This window comes from Thamnophis sirtalis, unplaced genomic scaffold (genome assembly GCF_051295495.1).
Source record: "Thamnophis sirtalis isolate CommonGarterSnake01/CBP01778 unplaced genomic scaffold, rThaSir2_p1.2 scaffold_1, whole genome shotgun sequence".
NCBI lineage: Eukaryota > Metazoa > Chordata > Lepidosauria > Squamata > Natricidae > Thamnophis > Thamnophis sirtalis.
Genome location: NW_028261381.1, coordinates 85921373 through 85936469, shown reverse-complemented (window position 1 = coordinate 85936469; position 15097 = coordinate 85921373). Strand labels below are relative to the sequence as shown.

Genomic DNA, 15097 nt, shown 5'->3' with positions numbered 1-15097 from the left:
CAAGGAGATGATTAGTGGACTGGCACCACAAATGGCAGAATATATGAGACTGTTTTGCTATTGGAAAGATACAGGTTGATAGATGGAAGAATATAATTTAAAACTAGTTAAACTTAGTGAAATTTATTGACAATAGATATAGTTTAAATAAATAATTGATAATGTTACTAATGTATACAATGTGTAATGTTATGATGAGTATAATTGGATATGAATATGGAATGGTACCCATGTAAGGAAGATTAGAAATCCCTTTGGATTATAGATAAAGGTTAATAAAAAAGGTGGGACCAACTTAGATACAGTTAAAAGTTTTGATTATTAGGGGGAAAATGTTATGACACAGGATATAGTCAAATAAAGGAGGGATAAGAATAACAACGTATATATAGATATGGGTATAATATAGAAACCGGGGGTAAATTTTAAACAGTGATTTGGAAAGGAGGATTAGAAAACTTTGTTATTAAATATTATGGATTTCTAGCTAGAATAGGACATAAGGATTTAGTGTTAGCGGAGGATTTTAGAAATACTAATTGAAAGGCCAGTATGTGGTTATGTATTAAACTTTGGTATATTTTATGATGAAGGACGCTTAAACAATTATAGTCAAATGAAAATGGAGATATGATGATGGTGACGTGTTTAAATATTTGAGTTAAAATGCTTGAGTTAATATGAATTATGTTTGTTGACTGTGGAAGAGATGCACGAAAGTCTTTTTGTAACCAACTGATACATTTTCTACAGCATGTAAAGAAGGATTGTGTTTGTTTTAAATAAAAAATAAAAAAAAATATTTAAAAAAAGAAATTTATTCATCTAACAACTCACACAAATTCTTACCACTCATACTTCAATGCTGCTGTCAAGCATTTTAGATTGCTTTGAAGTGTGGATTTGAAAAAAAAGGTACCATCCTAGAATGAAGCTTTTGGGGTAGTGGAAAAAGAGGTTATCTGGTGAGGAAGTTCTCTGATGTAGATTTGCTGCCATCTAGTGAATCATAGTAGAGAGAGGAAAGAAAATTTTGTTTAAAGCTTCTCGGCCTTGTGGCTAAGGCTGAGTGTGGTTTGCTTTCCTTAACTGTTAAACACACTTGATTCTGCTCATCTTCCATCAGCCCACTGAAAGAATGGTTTCATTTGGCTTCAGAGAAGTGTTATTCCAGGACCTAGACCTGGAATATTGCATGGTTTCAAATGGAAGAATAGCAGAGCAAAGCACTGGATAAGATTGTTTAACAGGCAAATTATCAACTCCAAAAGCCTGTTGGAGTTCATCACACAGAGTGAAGGGAAAGGAAACATGTTTCCCCTTCCCCTTTCCAACTTTTCTCGGTGTTTCATTTTCCGTAGCTTCACATTATCTTCCCATTCAGTGCTGAAATTCAAATTTTTTTTTTACTAGCAGTTCTGTCAGCATGGTTTGGTGGGCGCGGCAGGAGAAAGATATCTCAAAATTTCCATTCTTTCCCCACTCCAGGGGAAGGATACTATAAAATCTCCATTCCCACCCCTTATTGATAAGGGATTAGCCCCTTATCAACACAAGGGATATATGGAAATTCTATCGCACCCAAAAGGAAATATATTTTTAATTCTAACTCTTGCTGAGTGAATGGGAGAAAAAGATGCAGGAAAGGTAAATCCTGATTATTAGAAAATAACTGACATTCGATATAGAGCAATTGCTGGGATTCTTGTGAATGGGTGTCTTAATTTTTCTATAGTGAATTACTTAGAGGGAGAACTTAAAATTGCTTATGGCTGCTTAATGAGTTTCAGCTCAGCCTGCCAGGAAGTCTACAAATCCACTTTCTTATGGGGCACCTCGCTGCACCCTAAAATGAATCCTTACTCCCTCAAACACAAAACAAAATTGCCAGTTAAACTTTGGTTAGAGATATGCCAGATCAAACTTCAGGATGGGTCAAAGATGTAGACATATCATAAAGAAAATACTGTACATACCGTGGATTACAAAGATTTATAATTGTACATACAGTGGATTACAAAGATTTATAATTGTATTTACTTTATTTTGCTCGCAACAATGCACAGGGTGCAAATACAAATTTTCCTTGCAACAGCATCTTTATTTGCCCTTTGAATTCTTCTGACTATCCTGCAAATGAGCTAAGAGATTGTTTTATTAAATAATTTACTGTAAGCATGGCCAGTGTAGCAGGACATGATCCCATTATTACAACAATACAACAGCCTGATTCAAAGTTCTCCAGCTGGACAGACATGGGGAGGGGGAAGCTGTCAAGAGCTTCACACGACCCCTGTCTGACAAATCTATTCCAAGATCCTTTATGGATCAGAACCCCCCTGTAGAAGATGAGGAAGTGTCTCATTAGACCCAGGGGGAGCCAACAGGCCCCTCACAGGTCAGAAATTTACCCTCTGAATTGGAGTAGGGGCAGCAGCATGGCAACATGGCTGTACAGAATCTGGCTTCCAGCCAAAGCAACTGAACAGGAGTGTGACGGAGACGAGATGAAAGACCGATAAGAAGATTCATTTAACCCACAGTCATAAACAAAACTTAGAAAAGGCAAAGAATCTTGAAAGTACAAATAATATTAATAGACAGATATGAATTTTGGCAAAAGGAAAGAAAGAAAGGGAAAATGGAGGGTTGAAACACTAGCCCTCCAAAAAAGCTATTTGAAACAATTCAAACAGAAAGGGAGAAATCAGAGAAGTGACAAACCCACTCAAATACAAACTCCAAATCTGGTTTTGGATTTGAAATAGAAACCAAACATTCTGAGGGATTTACTTCCTCTGAACTTCTTCCAACTAATATATCTTAAGCAACTCCACTTAGGGAGAAAAATCAAGAGAAAATCACTATCTTCTCACTGATAACTGATAATCTAATCTTGACTGTGTGGGAAGTTTTAATTAACTGACTGCATAAATCAGAATTTGGAAAAGCAGGAGGCAAAGAGAAACATACCTGAGTCTGGCTGTTTGCAAGTTTGTTCCAATTAATATATTTTGAGGAGTTATAACCAACCGGAGGTGGAAGGTAGCAAAGGGGAAAAAAATAACAAGATCAAAAACTGGGAAACTATGAAGTTTTTCTTCTTCTTTTTTTCCTGCAAAAAATAAAGATGGCTCCAGCTTCTCTTCTGTTTTCACATTAATTGAATTAGCTAAATTTAAGGTGGACCAGAACCTTGAAATAAGATCTGCATAAATAACTGCAATTTTAGAACTGAACATTTAAGGAAGAACGAAAGACTAAGATGGCTCCCATCGCTGTTCCCCACAGCAGCTGAAGTAGATAAATTTAAGGTGGACCAGAACTCTGAAAGAATAACTATATAACTAACTGTAACTTTGGAATTGGACATCATAGAAAGCTGGGAATTTGAAGAACTACGTGAAATTATAAAAAATATGCATAAATCATTAAAATCAAGCCTAAATAGAATTCTGACCCCAGAGAAGCAGGGATTTAAAGAAGAAGGGAAAGAAGAATGGGGGAAAGATAATGAAGGGGTAGAAACTGTGGAAATAAAAAGCAGACAAAAAGCTCCATTGGGCTTGGCAGCGTTATAGGGAAAATGGTAAAGGGAGGATGTTTCCCAACAAAAGGGAATAAAAAGCAGACAAAAGATGTTTCGGAGGTTGACAGTGGCATAAGGAAAATAGAAATAGGAGATTATGCCTCAACAAAGAGAAATATAAAAGGTTTCTTTGACAGTGGATTGGGGAAAATTGAAGAGGGTGTACATATCAAAACAAAGAAAAGGGAGAAGGCAGGAACAGAGAAGTAGGACAAAAGACTTACTAGGAAAAAATCAGACAACTAGAAATTGTTATATTGGAAAATGTAAAGCTAAAATAAGGAGTTTATTCCTAAATATGACAATAAAATGGAGTTGCTAATTGATTGAATATGATAATGGAAAGATGATTAAATAAAGGTCAAATACATGGAATATGGACAAATATGAAACTGATATGGGGAGATTGTACAGCAGAGGTTTGTGATTCACTTTTTACATGATAATTAGACTGAGTTGCTAATTGATTGAATATGACAATAGAAGGACAATTAAGGGTTAAAATATATGAAACATGGATATATATATATATATATATATATGTATGTATGTATGTATGTATGTATGTATGTATGTATGTATATATATATATATATATATATATATATATATATATATATATATATATATATATATATATATATATATATATATATATCCTTTAAGATGATTAATAAAGTGAGATGTGTACCATTTGTTATTCTATGTAGTAGATTAAGGGAATTGTAATGAACACTGAACAGTAAGGATTGCCATTTATAGACAAGTAAGGGTAATCTAACCCAAGATATGGAAAAATGGAGAGGGAACATGAAATATACTTACAATGGGAAACTATTGAGATTTAAAGACAGAATCACAAATTGGGGCGTGTAAGGATGTATAATTATATAAATATAATAATGAGAATAGCTGGGAATTGTAACTAGGTCTACATCTCGGCCAAAAATAGGGTGGGGGAGTTAAAAGCAGAATCATTATATATGTATACTTTTCTGTTCTCTTATTTTTTTAAAAAGGAGGAAGATATATGTCAAAATTAAATATGTACATTGAAAAGGAATTATAAATGCCATTAACATAAAATGGAGCTCACTCAGAAGCTGAAATACACCAAGTAAATGAGATGAAGAGTGTGAAGTAGAGTAAAGAACTAAGGGGAGAAGAGACGGGAAGGAGAGAGAGCAGGAGGGAAGAGGAGGAGAGAAAGGAAAAGTGGAAAGGGGAGAGAGGAGAAGGAGAGAGGAAGGGGAAGTAGAGAGGATAAGGATGACAGAGGGAAGAAAGGAGGTAGGAAGGGGGAGGAGAGAGGGAGAAGAAAGTGATGGATAAGGTACAAATATGGTGCATAGAGAACAGAAGAGCCAATAATTGTTTTTGGAAGTTGACGGTAAGATGAATTGATGTAAACATTTAATAATACAATATGAAGTTGGCTATGTAATAATATACATGTGATTATATGTTATGAAAATGGGTATGCGCTAAAATAAGCCCTCCCATGAAAATAAGCCCTCTCCAAAAATATTGCAACACAATAGCAGCCATGAGGTGACCATGCTTGGCCACTCCGAATCACTGAGAGCTAGTGGGCGACTATACAAGTTTTCTTAAATAATATTCTTAAATAAAATAAATAAATTATGCTTCACCAAAGAGAGGGTGTGTCATTTATGATTTGGAGATAAATATCAAAATCTATCTTTACTTTCAAGGCACATCTTTTATTTTCTGTGCATACAGATTTCCCCACCATCACCACCACCGATTGCTTATAACAAGGCCCTCATTTAATGTCTCAGCAGATGGCAGCACCTGACTGACCTTGGCAAGGCTTAGAAACTCAGCAAGGCTGAGGCCAATTAACTACTTGATCTCAAGGAAATGCCAGGGTTTTAGATTAGATTAGAAAGTAAAAAGAAAAAAACCCTGAAGAAGTCACAAGCCACATCTTAGTGTTGCCCAAAAAAGTACCGTATTTTTCGGAGTATAAGACGCAATTTTTCCCCTCAAAAAAGAGGCTGAAAATCTGGGTGCGTCTTATACACTGAATACAGCAAAAAAAATTTGCCTCCCGAAACCCCCGCCCCTTCACCAAAATGGCTGTGCAGAGCCTCTAGGAAGCTTTTAGAGAGCTCCTGGGGGCTGGGGAGGGCAGAAATGAGCAATAAATTAAATGATTAACAAATTAAAGCAGCCCTCGGTTAGTGACTGCCTAATTCAGTAACCATTCAAACTTATATAACAGTGCTGAAAATGGATTTAGAGTCATTCCTCAAACTGAAGACCATCACAGCATCTCCATAATCACGTGGTTGTGTTTCGGGTGCTGGGAGACTGACCTGCATTTATGACAGTCAAAATATCCTGCAGTTGCGCAATCACCATTTGTGAACTTTACGTCATCTTTCCACAAGCAAAGTCAATGGGGAATGTGGCAGAAAGTCACAAGTCGCAGTCATGTGACCTTGCACTGGTTACATGATGTTTCACTTAATGACTGTGTCTCTTAGTGACAGACTTGTCGGTTCCAAATGTGACCTATAAGGGGGGGGGGAGTGCCTGTTATGGGACTGCTTCTCAGCTTTTAAGATTTTTTTTCTCTCACAATTACTTATTCTATTCCCGGTAAGTGGGCACACTTTGAAACAGGGCATCACTTTCCAACTCGCTATCATTTTTATTTTGTAAAATAAGATGGGATACCAGACGCAACTTTGGAGGTCAGAGGCTAGAAAAAGTCAATGTGGTGGCCAAGGGCTGTATGACTGAAGCATTGCCCTTTTCAATATGAAAGAAAAGCTTTCAACTGAAGGTGGTATTCAGCCAGTTCTGACAGGTTCTGGAGAACCGGTAGCGGAAATTTTGAGTAGTTCGGAGAACTGGCAAATAGGCTGGCTCTACCCCGCTGCCTCCCAGCTGATCTTCTTTTGTTGCCCTGAATAGGAGAACGGGAGCTGGAAAACAGGTTAGTGGGGTGGGGTGAGGAGGGAATGGGGATTTTGCAGTATCTTTCTCCTGCCGCGCCCACAAAGCCACAACACGCCCACAAAGCCACGCCCACAGAACCTGTAGTAAAACTTTTTGAATCCCACCACTGCTTTCAACTGCATGGCTGAATCCATCATGTTAAATTTTTAAACACACATCCTCACTCCCTTCTTCCACAGATGCCCCTCTGCAAAGCCCAGGGGAAACTATTAGAAATTACATCTGAGGGTGGCCCTTTGTTTTGTGGTATAGTAGCTGACCATTTTATTTAAAAAAAACATTTTGGCGAGGCAAGCAACCTTAGGACACTCAAGAAAAGGTCCACAGCCACCATGGCACCTTAGTATCGTATCAGAAAGCTGAGCCTGGCCCATTTAGGAATATTTAAAGGCTCTGCCGTAATCAGAAATGACATATTTTTTAGGGGGAGCAGGAATTTAAAGCCGCAGTCTTTGAGAAAAACTGTGATCACGTTGCAATGTTCCTTTTATTTTCACTTTATTTATTTTTTTGCCTTCCATTTTTTATTTTAATTAAGGAGAAACAGAACTGCTCTTCAATTACAGAAATCAGGAATTAAAACTTACAGTTACAATGAAGGCAACTAGCTTGTACAAGAGAAAGTGCATTTCAATCCTTCTTCACCCAAATGTTGATTTTCCTTATTCTCAGCCATTGCTTTTGTGATGTTTTGACTTGAATTCGGAGGCACTCTATGTCATTGCTTCTTTGCTTATCTTCCAACTCAAAACGCCCATCCTTAAATGTTCCTATTTCTCTGAAAATCATGCATGTTTGCCCCGCTTCTGAATAAACTTTGAGTCTTCCCTCTTCAACCTGGCCATCATAGAGGATGTCCTTTGAATATTCAGCTGAACCTGTGTAAATCCGAATCTTCTGGACAATAATTGGATTCCCAAAAACAATGGTGAAAAAGCTATTAGCTTCCACTTCCTTGCCCCAAAAGACACCTTTCCCAGGAGGGCACACATTTTCCGGTGGATAATTTAAAACAATGGGAATATCTGTGAAACAGGAAGCACTAAGAAAATCTCCTGAGTCTCCCAAATCTTCTTCAAACTCGGGATCAGTGATCTCAGTTTCGAAATTGTGAAATGAAGAAACCCTCCCTACGTGTTGGAAAAGGGAAGGCCGGAAGGTATTGATATATTCTTGAGCCCTTGACTTATGGAACAGTTGAAGAAGGTGGTCTACAGGCATGTCATGGTAGAACATCAAGAGGAATCGGGCTAACCTAATAAGATCAGCATTATGATACAGCTTCCCTATGGAGCCCAGTGTGGAAAATGCTATTGTGGTCCAGTGTTCCTTTGCATCGTGTAAGTAACTTTGTATGATGGATACAAAATTGGAAGCACAAACAATATCATCTTCTAACATCAAATAATAGTGGGACAGATTGGCACAGAAATTAACTAAATGAGCATAGTCCACATTTTGTTTGGCTGCGTAGCCAATGTCCTCCCTGTTGTCCCGATGTCCTTCCTTCGAATTCCATAATGGAGGATAACTTGCTGTAGAGCTTTGGATAACAAGTAACCTTTTTTCATTGATATGTTCATTAAACGCTGCTTTAATTTCTTCAGCAATTTCGACATTTATCTCAGAATCATTATTGGCAAGGTATATCACTAGGAGGATTTTCTTCAGTTCTTCTGGAGAGCAGTGATTGAAAATGGACTCAACTGTCGCCAATAAATGGTATTCCTTCTTTTTGTAGATCGATGAGATTCCAATACTCATGAACTCTGGAAAAATAACAGATAAAACAAGCATCTGTAGCAATGATAGAACATATCCTTTGTGACAAGCACTTCTTATGGATTCTTTGGGAAGCTCTGTTAGGTAGGTTATTTTTTAATACAATAATAGATTCCCATCTCAAATTGTGGTTGAGATACAAGAATAGACTATCATCTCTATGTCTGTCTGTCTGTCTGTCTGTCTGTCTGTCTGTCTGTCTGTCTGTCTGTCTGTCTATCTATCTATCTATCTATCATCATCATCTATCTATCTATCTTATCTATCTAGAGATCTAGCTATCTAGCTATCTAGCTATCTAGCTATCTATCATCTATCACCGTGATGGTGAACCTATGGCACGGGTGCCACAGGTGGCACGTGGAGCCATTTGTTAGGGCAGGTGTTACACTGTCAGCTCCAGCGCGCATGCACATGCTGGCCAGCTGACTTCGGGCTTTTTTGCCATTTTCATCTCCGGAAGCTTACCTGAAGCAAAAAACCACCCAACACGCAAACTGGAAGTTCGGGAACGGACTTCTGGTTTGCATGTTGGGCCATTTTTTGCCCTCCGGAGGCTTCATGGAAGCCACCTGAAGGCTCTGGAGGGCAAAAAACGCCCCTGCAGGCAAACCAGAAGTCACCTAGCTTGCCCTCCAGAGCGTGAAAAATGGTCCTATGGACAAACCTTGTCAGATGGTCCCAATTCCAACTTCACCTCCTCCAGGGGCTCTGGAACTGGGCTCTGAAGGCACCATGACACCATGGTGGCACAGTGGTTAGAACGCAATACTGCAGGTTAATTTTGCTGACTGCTAGAGGTTCAATTATCACCGGCTCAAGATTTACTCAGCCTTTCATTCTTCCAAGTTTGGTAAAATGAGGACCCAGATTGTTGGGGGGCAATATGCTGACTCTGTAAACTGCATAGAGAGGGCTGCAAAGCACTGTGAAGTGGTATATGTTGTAAGTCTATTCTAGGGTTATACCTGATATATCAAGCACTGTTTCTCAATCTTAACACTTTTAAGATGCATAGATTTCAACTCACAGAATTCCCAGCCAGGAGTCTAAGTCCATGCATCTTAAAGTTGCAAAGGCTAAGAAATACTATTCTAAAGTGACAGAGAGGTCCTTGCCAGAGATTCTTTGACCATAGTCAGTCTTTTGGCCACGCTTTGTCATAAGCTTTCGTGGATTTAGGAATTTATAGAATGCATGTTTCCACATGTGGACAGCAACATGGCTGATCATAAACCAAGCAGAGGAACAGGGATTTTTGTGGCAGGTCTTATATGTGATAACTTCTCAATTTAGCCAGTATGGTGCTTAGATCAAACTATACAAGATAGCCCATCAACTGTTTGGAGTTATTTGCCATGGTGGCACAGTGATTAGAGTGCAGTAAGTGCAGTACTGCAGGTTACTACTTATGCTGATCACCAGCTACCAGCATTTTTGGCAGATCGAATCTCACCAGACTCAAGGTTAACTCAGCCTTCCATCCTTCCGAGATCAGTACAATGAGGACCCAGATAGTTGGGGGCAATGTGCTAACTCTGTAAAACTGTTTAGAGAGGGCTGTCAAACACTGTGAAGTGGTATATAACTCTAAGTGCTATTGCTATTTGGACTATTTAGATATTGTACATTTGTAAGAGTCTCGGACACTGAGATGCAATACAAATTTAATACAATAAATAAATAAAAATGTTTGGGCAAACCACCGTTCCAGAAATGCATACATGAAAAGAATGATAAATTTAATATCTGTGTTATAGAAAAAGAGCCTATACTTACTCATTTTAGAGGAAGGGGATCCAACAAGATATTGGTATGTAATGGGTAAAGGACCCCAAGCACTTTCCAGTACACTGATGCTTAGATTCTCTGATTTCTTCCAAAAAGGATACTCTGGGATTATTATCTTCTTTCTTTCTGTAACCTTAAATGTAAAAAAGCATATTTGTATACTGGCATCCATTATCTCTATATGTAGTTGACTGAGTGATATCATCACTTTTAAGTCATTCTCTGTATCCTGGAATAGCAGAGGTCAGTCATTCTCAACCTGCAGTCCGTGGACTCCTGGGGAGGGTCGCTTTGTCATCTCAGGGGGTCCGTGAAGGCTTGAAGAAAAGTTATGATTTAAATCTTGAGTTAAGATTTGAATTGGGGATCCATGGCCGTGGTCCTTGGCCACAAAAGATATTTAAGGGGGAACCATGGTGAAGAAAAGTTTGAGAACCACTGGTAGAGGTCTTTATTTGACTTTTTTCAGAGGTTGGCAACATCTCCTATCAAACGTTGGTGAGCCAGAACAGGAAAGTAAGCAAGGGCCTGGTTTGCTTTCTCCTTTACTGATTTATAATTGCAATTATTATTTTCCTATTTCATTTCTTACTATTAATTCATTATTATGCTCCCCTTAGTTCATTATTATCTTTGACTTCCGTTTTATACATTTTGTTTCCTAATTCTATTACTCTTATTTCCTTTTTATTTCTCACTTCAGTCTTATTCCTGTCTTTGAGTGCTAACATACCTTTAAAAAGTCACCTTCAAGACAAACTCAACCCTCAGTGACTTACAGAGACACAACCATATAGCTTTCCTGGCATGATATAAACACAGTTTGCTGCTACTTTGTTCTAGGATATTGTTTGTTTAATCTTAAAACAGGTTAATCACTGAAATGTTTTTTGAAATCAATAAACATCTACAAAATCTAGAAATCGGGAGAATGCTTCTGAAGCTTCCAAATAACACTCAAGACAATCCACTGAAGGCAGTGGGCTTGTGTGTTAGCTCTGTGTATTTTCAAATGAAACTTGACTCCTAGCTGTGTGGCTTCTTGGAGCCATTTTTGGTTTCCCGTTGTCTTCCCCTTAAGGTTAAAAGACAAAGATTAGCCCAAAGTCATTCATTTGGCTTTGGATGAAGCATTCATATCTCTGTACTCCTAGTCTAGCACTTAACCATTGGATCAAATTTGCTGGGGGTTTATGGTTTACAGATGCAACTTTGATTGTTGTAGATTTGTAACCTTTCCAGCAAATGGATGGGAATCCTTATTGACACTTTAAGAGTCAATACAATCAAGGTCAAATGTCTTTCTAAAAGAGGTAGAACAACATCTGTATATCCTCAGCTAAGAAGTCCTATCAAAGTGGTGGCACCGTGCTTCCTCGTGGTCAATATAACTGAAAACTACAGCACTGCCTAAATTCAGTAAAAAATGGGGGGAAGCCCCTCCTACAGCTTAGATAATGAGGGTGATTTCCAAGATGGGGCTGTGATATGATAGTTGTATTTTTTATGGTTTGGGAACTCAAGTAAAGCTGAACTATACATATATACTCTAGTGATAGCTTCTCAATACTAGCACTAGGGAGAAAAATTATCCTGTATTTGTTCTTCAATTATCCTGTATTTTTCTTCCCATTTAATTTGATGGGAAAAAAACCCTTTTGACATGATTTCACAGCAGAAAAGATTGCACGTCAGAGAAAGTCTCAGGGGTGGAATATGGTGTTCTTGACCTTTTAAAGTTATGAGCTGGCCAAGGAATGTCTTCTACTGCATAGCTCTCTCTTACCGCTACTGGTTCGGGTGAACCAGTCCGAACCGGTTCTCCTGTCTCCCATGGAGATTTTTCAGTAGAGGTTCTCCTGTCATCTCCTGAAGAGTTTCTCATGATGAATATTTTCTTGCCTTGGAAATATTGTTGACCCAATTTCTATTCTGGGAAGGGTGGTGGCTCAGTGGTTAAGATGCTGGGCTTGTCACCTGGAAAGCCCAGGTTTGAGACCTGCAATGGGATGAGTTCCCATCCATGCCCCCACTCCTGCCAACCTAGCAGTTAAAAAGCCAGCAAATGTGAGTAGATAAAGAGGTACCACTTCGGTGGAAAGGTAACAGCATTCTGTGATGTCATGCTGGCCACATGACTGGAAATACATTTCGATAGCACTGTGTCAGTGGCCTTGAAATGGTGATGAGCATTGCCCCTAGAGTCAGAAATGACTATCAGTGTAAAGTCTGCAGGAACTTCTTTGTCTCTCAATTTCTATATTCTAAACTTTCATTTAGTTGAAAGTTTCCGTCTATGCAAATGTTTGCCTAGTTGATTATAGTCAGGGGTAGGAATCAAAAATTTTAGCAACCGGTTCTTGGGTGGGCAAGGCCATGGTGGATGTGGCCTACTCAGCCTCCTCCACCACAGTGTGTGTGGGGGGGTATTTTTGCCCTCCCCAGACTCCTGAGGTTTTCTTCCAGCCTCCAGGAGGGCAAAAATGGCCTCCCCCGGGCTCTGGAGACCATCCAGAGGCTGAAAATAGGCCCATTTCCAGACTTTTGTAACTTCTTGGAGGCCCATTTTTCACCCTCAGGGAACCTCCCTGCAGGCCTTGCACTTACCTGGCATCCAAAATGGGCCACGTGGAGACTCCTGGGAGGGTGGGGCAGGGTGGGTGGGCCAGCCAGTCCTTGAATAGCAATAGCAATAGCAGTAGACTTATATACCGCTTCATAGGCCTTTCAGGCCTCTCTAAGCGGTTTACAGAGAGTCAGCATATTGCCCCCAACAATCTGGGTCCTCATTTTACCCACCTCGGAAGGATGGAAGGCTGAGTCAACCCTGAGCCGGTGAGATTTGAACCGCTGACCTGCTGATCTAGCAGTAGCCTGCAGTGCTGCATTTAACCACTGCGCCACCTTGGCTCTTTGAAACTTCCAGTTCGGTGAACCAGATGTAAAATTAGCATCCGGTTCGCCCGAACCGGTCCAAACGGGGTGAATCCCACTCCTGATTATAGTCTATGCATGAATCTATACATCAACTGTCAAACCATAGACATTCTGCAGAGTTGTCCTAAACCTACATTTTACATTGAAATACTTTGTAACAGTGTTTCTCAACCTTGGCAACTTGAAGATGTCTGGACTTCAACTCTCAGAATGCAAATGCTGGCTGGGGAATTTTGGGAGTTGAATTCCAGACATCTTCAAGTTGCCAAGGTTGAGAAACACTGCTTTATAACAATAATACATATTTAATACATGAGATCCACTTTGGTGTAGTGGTTATGATATTGGGCTAGAAACCTGGAGACTGTGAATTCTAGTCCTGCCTTAGGCACAAAGCCAATTGGATGAACTTGAGACAGTCACTTTGTCTCAGGCCCAGGAGGGAGACAATGATCCACTTCTGAGAACGTTGCCAAGAAAACTTCAAGGACTTGTTTAGGCAGCTTCTGAGAATCAGACACCATTGATGGGAAGGGGGGGAAAAGCATGATTAATTCCACTGCTACTCTAATTATACTACAATGTCACATATGTGTCACATATACTACACACCCTCACACACTCACACACACATACTGAAAAGTCAGGCACCCCAAAGAACACAGATCAAGCAAAACAAAATACAAACTTCTTAAGAAAATATAAAAGGCTTCAATGCTTCATGACTAACTCAAGGGGGCAGTGTTCCCCTCCAATTCTCAGCCAAGGCAATTCTCTATGCTGGCTGCATCATGTGGCCGGCATTAAAATATGGAACGCAGTAACCTTTCCCATGGAAGTGATACCTATTTATCTACTAGCATTTGCAAGATTTCTAATTGCTAGGTTGCTTGGGTCTCAAACTGCGGCCAACAGCCCTGACAAGTCGTATCTTGAGCCATCGCACCACCCAAAAATGAGACTATACTATTTCATTTTTAGTTGCTATAGTAAGAATACAAAACATTTAAAATGAACAAAATAAAGAGCAACACTATTTCAGAACTCTTTAAAAAAAAACTTACCATGGATGCTGACATTCGGGAGCATTTGCAACTCTTTTTGCTTTGCTTCCAGAGCATAGCTAATAATATAAAGAGTGCTAAGAGAAACCAGAGCCTGATGATGTTTCCACAAGTGGAGGTTAAGGACTTCCGTCCATTCTTAGATTTCATTGTAGTTTTTATTCCAAGACCCTTTAAATGCAAACAACAAGCCTTAAGGAGCTTCTGCAGCAATAAAGCCACAGGTACATTTGAGCTGAAATTTTTATATTTTAATACAAATGTTAATGGCTATTACTGAAGAACTCTTAAAAGCAACCAATATTTTTTTTAAGTTAGTGAGATGTTCATGTATACCCTCAAGAGGCTGATCTTGCATATCTGCTTTTCTAGAGGTGAGCTAATGGTTACTTCCCCCAATTCCCCACCTTAATGCTGCCAAAAGAGGGTGATTGCTTTTATAATATAATATTTACATACCATTCAAAAGAGACCATTAAAAAGCTAAGAGGAAACAAAAGACCAGAACACATTCTCTCCAGCAGCCAAAACCCAGATAAGCAAGGATTAACACTAGGCAAACAATCAAGCAGAAAACAATACCTTAATCAAGTATCTGCCAAGAAGAATATCACAGCCCCACCAACACCAGAAGGGCAAGCTGCTGTATATAAACAGGGAACAAACCTCACTTACTCAGACAGATGGCGTTACCTAGTTGGGTAATAAAACATTTGCAAACAAACAGACATGTTCAGGGAGCACCAAGGATTCCATAGTATAATCTATTAGGAGTGTGTTAGCTCAGAGAAAGCAGGTAAAAAAAAGGCCAAGAGTTGTTCACATGGATAAGAAATAGCAAGTCTATAAATCAACATCAGACCTATATACAAGATCATGAATTTGGCTTGCTGAGGATAAGCCAGAATAAATAAAAATCAAGTATCTCCTGTTAATGGAAAAA

General features: G+C 39.1%; 1 protein-coding gene across 1 annotated transcript; it reads right to left on the bottom strand.

Annotated features, from left to right (window-relative positions):
- Positions 1-7077: 7077 nt before the first annotated feature.
- On the bottom strand, positions 7078-14747 carry LOC106545375 (alpha-1,3-mannosyl-glycoprotein 4-beta-N-acetylglucosaminyltransferase C-like). Its single transcript, XM_014061901.2, has 4 exons — positions 14737-14747; positions 14155-14325; positions 10142-10286; positions 7078-8349 (listed from the first exon to the last, which is right to left on the bottom strand). Exons 2-4 carry the CDS (start codon positions 14302-14304, stop codon positions 7211-7213), a joined length of 1434 nt encoding a protein of 477 aa, XP_013917376.2. The 5' UTR covers positions 14305-14325; positions 14737-14747; the 3' UTR covers positions 7078-7210.
- Between the last annotated feature and the right edge of the window lie 350 nt (positions 14748-15097).